Source organism: Sorex fumeus, unplaced genomic scaffold (assembly GCF_029834395.1).
Source record: "Sorex fumeus unplaced genomic scaffold, SorFum_2.1 ptg000086l, whole genome shotgun sequence".
Classification (NCBI taxonomy): domain Eukaryota; kingdom Metazoa; phylum Chordata; class Mammalia; order Eulipotyphla; family Soricidae; genus Sorex; species Sorex fumeus.
This window is the reverse complement of record NW_026606143.1, coordinates 35,893,915-35,903,013: the sequence shown is the minus strand read 5'-3', so window position 1 is coordinate 35,903,013 and position 9,099 is coordinate 35,893,915. Positions and strand designations below refer to the sequence as shown.

The window sequence follows — 9,099 nt, the reverse complement described above, 5'->3', positions numbered from 1 at the left end:
TTGAACTCTAGGCTGTTTTACAGTTGCAGAGCTACTGCACCAATCCCCTCCCCAGTGTTTCCAGATCTTTCCACCAGTGTCCCTGTCCCTGGCTCCTCTCCTCCCAGATCTGTTGATCTATTGACCACGTCTCAGGATTTGCTTCCATTGCAAACTGTCGCTGCCCCCCCTCTATTTTTATATGTCTGCCAGGTAGAAAGCAGCAGGGGGTGGGGTGGAGGTGGGGATGGCTTCTGAGATGAGTGTGCGGTTCAGTCAGTAAACGTGGTGCTCCAGGGGTGGGAGCAGGGAGGGTGTTTGCCTTGAATGTGGCCGACTAGGGTTCCATCCTCCGCATCCCGTATGGTCTCTGGAGCAAAGTCAGGAGTGATTCCTGAGAGCAAAGCCTCTGAGCGCAGCAGGGTGTGTCCCCCAACCAAAAACGAGTGGGGCTCCAGGACTGACCGGATATGGAGGTGGAGACCCAGCCCACTCACACACACACACACACACACACACACAAACACACACTGTCCTCCAATGTGCCCCCACCCCCTCTCCTACCCCAGTGCTGGGAGGTAGTGCATTGTCTGCGGCTGACTTCTACTGGAAAGGCCTGGGGAGGACAGCATGGGTCTCTGGTGCTCGTTCTGTAGCAAGAGGTGAGCATGATGGAACAGGTGTCTCCCAGGCAAAGGCCCTGAGCAGTCATGATGGTCTCCTCCATGCACAGAAGGGTAGCCAGGGCCAAGGACACGGCTTTAAAGGCTGAAAGCATGATTTGCATGCAGATTAGGGGTCGGTTCCCACACCACTGCCAGAGGTACCTAACCCTTTCCCCAAATTAGAAAGAATAAAATTAACAGGACACACTGAAGGCGTAGCCCAAGTCAGAGTAGAAGACATTGAGTTCACCGTGAATAGGGCAGAGTGGGGCTCACCCCAAACCCCAGAGAGAGGTCCCATTCTACAGGAGCCTGGTCTCAGAGCACTGTAGGTTCATTCCTAGCCCAGGAGTGAGGAAATGGGGACCCACCAGCCCCCCGCACCCCCCGGGAGAGGGTGCACCCTGCCGCACTTGTTGCAGGCAGACTCAGGGCTGAGCTTGCAGGGCTTTAGTGGCTGAGAACCTGGGGAGTAGACCTGGCTGTTGCAGCTCATCAGAGGCACCTCAGGTCCTGGGCAGGGAAGTGTTAAGCCTGTCTGAGAAACAGGGGAACTGGTACACTGAGGACATAGGTGGTGAAGAATGTGCACTGGTGAAAGGATGAGTGTTTGATCATTGTATGATTGAAACTCAAACATGAAAGTTTTGTAATTATCTCACGGTGAATCAATTAAAAAATGAATCAAAAAAATTTAAAAAAAGAGAGAGGCTGGGGGCTGGGGAGATAGCATAGCAGGTAGGGCGTTTGCCTTGCACGCGGCCGACCCAGGTTCGATTCCCAGCATCCCATGTGGTCCCCTGAGCACTGCCGGGAGTGATTCCTGAGTGCAGAGCCAGGAGTGACCCCTGAGCATAGCCAGGTGTGACCCCCCAAAAAAAGCAAAAAAAAAAAAAAGAGGCTGGAGCCATAGCACAGCGGGTAGGGCATTTGCCTTGCACACGTCCAACCCAGATTCAATTCCCAGCATCCCATACGGTCCCCTGAGCACTGCCAGGAGTAATTCTGAGTGCATGAGCCAGGAGTAACCCTGTGCATTGCCAGGTGTGACCCAAAAAGCAAAAACAATAGAGAGCGAGAGAAAGAAAAAGAGGGGAACAGACCAAAGGCCAGGAAAGCCAGCAACAGGGCAGGGAGGGTTGTCTCAGAGGAGCCAACAAGAGAGGTCTTGCTCCAGGTACAGTGCTCATAGCTGGCAAGCTGCAGTGCTGGCTGGACACCCCCTCTCTGCTCCCTGAAGTTCTCAGGGGACCAGGTGAGTAAGCGAGGTGCACGGTGGGGTTCTAGAGTGGCCTCAAAGGCAGCGAAGGAAGGCCATGCCTGAAGCTGCTTCAAAGTGGCCCCTGACCCTCTTCCCATCATCTCTGCCCACAGCCATGCCTAGGGGTCAGAAGAGCAAGCGCCGTGCCCAGGAGAAGCGCCAGATTCTCCGTGCTGAGTGCCAGAGAGAAGCTGAAGCCATTGTAGCAGCCAATGAGTACTACTATCCCGTGTCAACCGTCCTCTGCAGCTCTGCACAGACCCCCAGCAGCCAGCCGGGCACCTCTGCTGGGTATGACCGGCCTCCGGGCTACCCGGATTTCTCACCCAAGGATTCTGTGACACAGAAGGCAGACATGCTCATGCATTTTCTGCTGCACAAATACAAACTCAAAGAGCCTATCACCAAGGCCGAAATGCTGAAATTCATCGGCAAGAGTTCCAAGACGCATTTCGCTGAGATCCTGCATAGAACCTCCGAGCGCATGGAGCTCGTCTTTGGCCTTGACCTGAAGGAGATCGACTCCACCAGTCACACTTACCTGCTCATCAGCAAACTCGACCTTGTCAACGAAAGCGACATAAACGACGAAAACTCGGACTTCCCCAAGAGCGGGCTTCTCATGCCTCTCCTCGGCGTCATCTTCATGAGTGGCAATCGGGTGTCGGAGAAAGACATGTGGGAGTTTCTGAATATGCTGGGCATCTATGACGGCAGAAAGCATTTCATCTTTGGGGAACCCAGGAAGCTCATCACCAAGGACCTGGTATATGAGGAGTACCTGGAATACCGCCAGGTACCCGATAAGGTTCCACCTAGCTATGAATTTCTGTGGGGCCCCAGAGCCCGTGCCGAGGTCAGTAAGATGCAGGTGCTGGAGTTTATGGCTAAGATCAATGGCACACCAGCTAGCACTTTCTCATCTCGTTATGAAGAGGCTCTGCGCGATGAAGAGGAGCGTATCCAAGCCCGAGTTGCAGCCAGAACTGCTGCTTCTGCCCTTGCCAGGGCCCGTGCCCAAGCCAGGTCAGAAAATCACCCCCGATGAAGCCCATGGTGATGATTTAAGGCTGAAAGGGTGCTTTTGCATCATTCTAATCAGCAGGGGTGAATGTATAATATCTACCTTCTTTGTGGTGTTCTGAATACACTGCTTTCAAATGTGTCCTGTGTTCCTGGGTGTGTTCCATTTGTAAATTTTCTTTAGATTCCAAAGCTGTTAGGCCTCACGGGGCTTCTGCATTTGTGACTGAGTAGGAGAGTTATAAGTCTGCATTTTGACAAAGAGTATGAAAAGCTTTGCGTCTTTGTGACCCCACACAAGGAAAGGGAGCATTTCTGTAAAGGATGAGAAAGAAGAGCCACAGCAAAATCTTTGGCTAACGAGGTAGTGAGAAAAAACAGAAAAGGTAATTTTCGGTTTAACTATTAATACTCACTTTGGTTAAATTAGTAGAGACCTGAATTTACTTATTAGCTTATCCAAGCCAGAATCCATTTGTCCTGCAAGTGTGACTTGAGCACCGGCCATTTGGGGAGGTCTGGAGCTGCATTGACAAGTGACATTGCAGCCTCTGCCAGAAACATGGGGACACAGTACTGACCACAGGTCACAGAACTGGAAAAAGTTGGTCTATACCACTGAGCTTACCTGGGGCTTGGGGATGAGGGGGGATCTTTGGGACACCGGTGAAGAGAAGGGGTCATCCTGGTGGTAGCTGTAATGTGGGGATTCTAAATGCCTGATACAGTGTTAAAACTCACGGCACCAACAAAAGGGAATGCCCTGCCACAGAGGCGGGGGGGGGGATGGGGGGGATGGGGGGGGCAGGAGGGATACTGGGATCCATGGTGGTGGAAAATGGGCACTGGTGGAAGGATGGGTATTTGATCATTGTATAATCAAAACCCAAGCACAAAAAATTGTAAGTCTACAACTGTACCTCATGGTGTTTCACTAATAAAAATTTTTTAAAAAACTCACGACACCTCAAAAACTTGGGGGGAAATCAAAATGAAAAACCACACTAATCAAAAAAGTAGACTGGGGACATTGGTGGAGAGTAGTGGACAATGGCGAAGAGATTGGCGTTGGGACATTGTATACCTGAAACTCAATCATAAATATCTTTGTGACTTTGTAATTGCGGTGATTAAATAAAATATTAACACAACAACAAAAGAAGCAGAAGAAAGAGAGAAACATGGAGACCAAATAGGCTCAAACCCCTAAACCAGAAGCACCAAGGTGGGGGACATAGGGATAATGGTAGAGAGAAGTGGACACACTGTTTTGGTTTTGATTTGGGTTTGGGCACCACACTTGGCAATGCCCAGGGCTTACTCCTGGCTCTGCACTCAAGAATCACTCCTGGTGGTGCTCGGAGCACCATATGGGATGCCAGGGATCGAACCCGAGCCAGCTGTGTGCAAGGTGAGCGTCCTTCCTGCTGCACTATCTCTCCAGCCCAGCAGTGGACACACTGGTGGAAGGTGTGGGCTTGGAAGGTGGTTGACCAAACTTAAATGTGCCTGTCCAGGAGACAGGCTGGAGGGTGGAAAGGAAGTTGAGGACACTGGTGGAGAGAAGTTGACCCTGGCCTTAGGTTTGGTGCTGGAACATTGTCAAGCCTAAACTCAACTATGAGAAACTTTGTAAATCACCAGACCACCACCATGTCTCAAGAAAAGAAATTTTAAAAAATGTTTCAGGGGCTGGAGCAATAGCACAGCGGGTAGGGCGTTTGCCTTGCACGCGCCCAACCCGGGTTCGATTCCCAGCATCCCATATGGTCTCCCTTGAGCACCGCCAGGGGTGATTCCTGAGTGCAGAGCCAGGAGTAACCCCTGTGCATCGCTGGGTGTGACCCAAAAAGAAAAAAAAATTAAAAATTAAAAATAATAATAATAATGAATTGTTTCAAAGGGAGAGGTAAGAAGGAAAGAGATTCGAGGTAGATGCCCTCCAACGTAAATGCCGTCCTACATAGGCAGGTGGGCAGCTTGGCCAGCCTCTGGGTGAGAGGGAGCAGGGCTGCAGGGCACTGGGTGTGGGTGGGGCCTGACCATGCTGCACTTGGGGATCTGAGTCAGCAGGTTTCCTGCAAGGATTCTGCTAGGTACTTCCTGAGGGCTGTGTCAAGCCAAGGGCAGTGTGCCACACCTGATACAACACACACACACACATACACACATACACACATACACACACACACACCTGGGACAGGCTGGGAGGGACTTCCGGGCCTACCCACATGTAGGTAAGCTCAAGGTATTGTTACACTTTGTTTCCAGAGACATCCAGAGAAGGAGGGTGACTTGCCACAGCCACTGGACTGCCAGCCCACTTTGCACTGGTCCCAAGGCCCCCAGCCCAAAGTCTCTGTGGGGGCAGGACCATCACTCCCTGCACCTACACTTTCGTGTGTGTGTGTGAGGGGGCGACACAAAGGACAATAGGGATGGATGAAGACCAAGGGCAACTGAAATAGAGGAAAGTGGCTGGTTTCACACACCATTGGCTCAGGAGTGTGTAGAACTAGAGTCTCAGCCCCTATACCCACACCAAATGACTTCCTGAGGAAGTAATAGTATGGTGTTTACTTTGCTAAGCAGCAGGTTGGTTGACTCAGGGGTGTGTTTTTGTTTGTTTGTTTGTTTTTATCTTTTTTTTCTCCAGCTTGCCACACACATGAAGCTGGTACTCACAATTTGCAGGGTTCACACTGCTGGGAAGTGGAAGGGCCACCAAGACACCCCATCAAAAAGCTCTTGGTGCCCTCCTACTCTGCCCCTCTCAACCCGAGGCAGCTAGGGTGTGACCCAGCTCTTCTTCCAGCGCCATGATGAGTCACGAAACCGAGCTTCAGTTCGCAACACCCTGCTTGGAAACTGCATCAGCGCGGGAATTGTGGATCTGTGCTCTGCATCAAGACCAGACCAGAATCACTGAGCATGTGACCAGCTCGCAGGGGTGGTCAGATGGCCCGCAAAACGGGTTCACAGAAGCACATGCTCTGTCTCTTCCCCACAGAAAATTGTAGAGCAGCATCCACTGCTGCAAGAGTCAGGAAGAAGAGAGGGATGGTCCTCACTGTCCCTGCCGTCCCATTCATCCTCAGTACACACTGTCACCAACGCATCCCTAACCCCCAGTACACCTGGGCACCTACCTTATCTGCCAGGTTTGCAGCAGAAAAGGTGCTCAAGTGTTTGCAGAGGGATGTAGCCCGTGGGTCAGGTGCTTGCCTTGCACATGGCCAACCTGGGTTCAATCCCTGACACCCCATACAGTCCCTGAGCACAGAGCCAGGAGTAAGCCCTGAGCACAGCTAGGTGCGGCCCCAATCGCCCCTACGACCCCTCCCTCACACACACAACCAAAAGTTTGCAGGGAGATCTTTAATTGGGGAAGTTAGAGTCCAGACGTGATACCCAGTTAGGAACACTTAGGGAGAGAAACACCCCAGAGCCCAGAATCAAGGAGGTCTCACAGAGGCTAACCAGCAGCTGGAGGCCCCTGGAGCACAGAGTACCCAGGCACAATGAAACTAGGCCTAAAGAGGCCGAGGCAGACCAGCGAGGGAAGAGGTGAGGTCCCAGAATGAGGAATGAGGGGAGGACTCTGTCCTGAAGGTCCCCTGGACTCCTTCTGCATCTTTCCCTGCCTAGACGGTTGTGGCTGGAGTAGGCTCACCTCAAACCCCGACCGGGTGATTGCTGGGATCCCCCTGGTCAGGATCCAGATCAGGAGTGGCAGCTCATTGGTACCCCCAAATAGGCTAGCTGCCCATCTCAGGGGTCCAGGCAAGGAGGATGGAGAGAGAAGTCAGGGGAAACCCGGTCCCGCATATAGGAGCCCACACATCTTGCATACATCCTCCTCAGGCTCAGGTGCCCTTCATTTCTTTCAGGAAGGACTCTGGGCTAGTTGGGGGAGCTACAGAGGCGTATACACAGGTACTCCCAAAATCAAGGTGAAGATTTCATCAAGGGAACTCCATGAACATTTGCTGGGCAGCCCTCAAGGTTCCCACTCGCACTTGAGCCAAGCAGCACTATAGCCTCCAGGAAGGGTTCCTGGGGCCCCTGCGCGCACCCTCTGGAGGCCAAGGGCAGAGAAAACCCTTTTTTTTGTTTTTTTGGGCCAAACCTGGCAGTGCTCAAGGCTTAATCTTGGCACTGTGTTCAGGAGTCACTTCTGGCAAGGTTGGGAGGACTCTATGTGGTGCCAGGGTTCTCTCCAGGGTTGGCCGCATGCCAGGTAAATGCCTTACACCTGGGAGACACCTTACACACAAACGCTCAAGAATGGACAAAGTGAGAACAAGGGAAGAAGAACTAACTTTCAACTGAGGTCTGAGAAGAACTTGTTAGAAGGGTAAGGGGGATCCTACAGCACTTGGTCCAGGCAAGGTGGCTTCAAGCATGGCTGACAGATAAGTGGACAAACACAGTCTACCTCTTCTGTGAACCCATGGTTTCGGGATAAAAATGCCTTCATATTCTTTGGCCTTTCAAATTCCCAAGGAATAGGGAATCACCAACTCTAGGAGGTAAAAACAATTTAGGAGCTTGGCAAAATCGGGAATATTTTTCTGAGTTAATATTAATTTTATTGGAAAGGAAAGAGAGTACAAAAGGGAATACCTGCCACAGAGACAGGGTGGGATGGGGGGATGGGGGGTGGGAGGGATACTGGGACCCATGGTGGTGGAAAATGGGCCCTGGTGGAGGGATGGGTGTTTGACCATTGTACAATTGAAATCCAAGCACAAAAAATTGTAAATCTACAACTGTACCTCATGGTGTTTCACTAACAAAATTTTTTTTTAAAAAATGTAAATGATGGAGAATGGGCACTAGTGGAGGGATGGGTACTGGGTCATTGTATAACTGAAACCCAAGCACAAAAATTTGTAAGTCTACAACTGTACCTCGTGGTGTTTCACTAATAAAAATTTTTAAAAAAGATTAATTTTGTTGGGGCTGGAGCACAGTGGGTAGGGTGTTTGCCTTGTATGCGGCCGACCCAGATTCGATTCCCAGCATGCCACATGGTCCCCTGAGCACTGCCGGGAGTGGTGATTCCTGAGTGCAAAGCCAGGAGTAACCCCTGAGAATTGCCAGGTGTGACCCAAAAAGCAAAAAAAAAAAAGATTAATTTTTGGGGGGTCAGATAGATAGTACAGTGGATAAGATGCTTGCCTTGCACGGGCCCCACCAGGGTGACTCCACATCTAATATGTTCCCCTGAACACCATCAGAAGCAATTCCTCAGTGCAGAGCCAAGAGTCAGCCCTGAGCATCGCTTGGTGTGTCCCCCAAACAAAAACAAACAAAAGTGAATTTTATCCCTCCTACCTAACCAGGATATGAGCACAGTGTTGAATGGAAGTGATGAGAGAACCCTTGAATTCACATTGGAACCCGAGTTCCAGCGGAAAGGCCTCAGTATGGGCCCTGGCTGTCAGATCGACTACTACTTTTTGTATTATGTTGAATTATGCAAAACTTGATGACAATTGACCTTGTTTTACTTAAAAAACCCAGTAATGTCACATAGTTTAATGCTCCTACCAGGTGCAGGTAATTTCCTCCTCTTCTGCTATTTTTCAAAGGGAGCAAGCTTTTATATTATAAATGATGTGGATTTGTTTCAAATACTTTTTCTACAGCTACTGAGTTGACTTGATATGTTAAGGTTTCCTTGTTAATGATTCATTTTTAAATATTTTTAAAGTCTTGTGTTTTTAAATTAGTTCAACACTTCTGTTGAATATTTTGTATTTTTGTTGTGGAATGAAGATGCCCTGTGAAAACAAATTACGAATTCCCATTGAATGGAATGTGGATTAAACCCTATCATTTTATTTTGAACTGTGTGTTCAAAATATTACTTTTGCCTATTTGCTCTGTTTGCCGTTTATAATTCTGCTGAGGTGGATATTAATCTTCCCAGTTATTTATTCTCCACACCATTCAACCTGCATTTGTATTTTCCTTGTTCTCTTTCTCTGATGAGTTCTGGTTAATTTCTTCCAGCAAATCTTCCAGTTCATTAGTTTTCCTCCAACTAAATCTAATTTATATTAAACTCCTCTTTTGAGGTGTTTTTTGGCAAATGGCAGATTTTCATTTTTGTGTATAGCTAAGTAGCATTTCTTTACCCAACTGATAACGGCACTTCATTTC

General features: G+C 49.6%; 1 protein-coding gene across 1 annotated transcript; it reads left to right on the top strand.

Annotated features, from left to right (window-relative positions):
* Positions 1-1,960: 1,960 nt before the first annotated feature.
* Positions 1,961-2,953, top strand: MAGEB17 (MAGE family member B17). The gene has a single exon (XM_056131140.1). It carries the CDS (start codon positions 1,961-1,963, stop codon positions 2,951-2,953), a length of 993 nt encoding a protein of 330 aa, XP_055987115.1.
* The last annotated feature ends 6,146 nt before the right edge of the window (positions 2,954-9,099 follow it).

What these genes read in the sequence shown, in the direction of transcription:
- MAGEB17 (XM_056131140.1), top strand. Translation starts at nt 1,961, where the DNA reads ATGCCTGAAGCTGCTTCAAAGTGGCCCCTGACCCTCTTCCCATCATCT.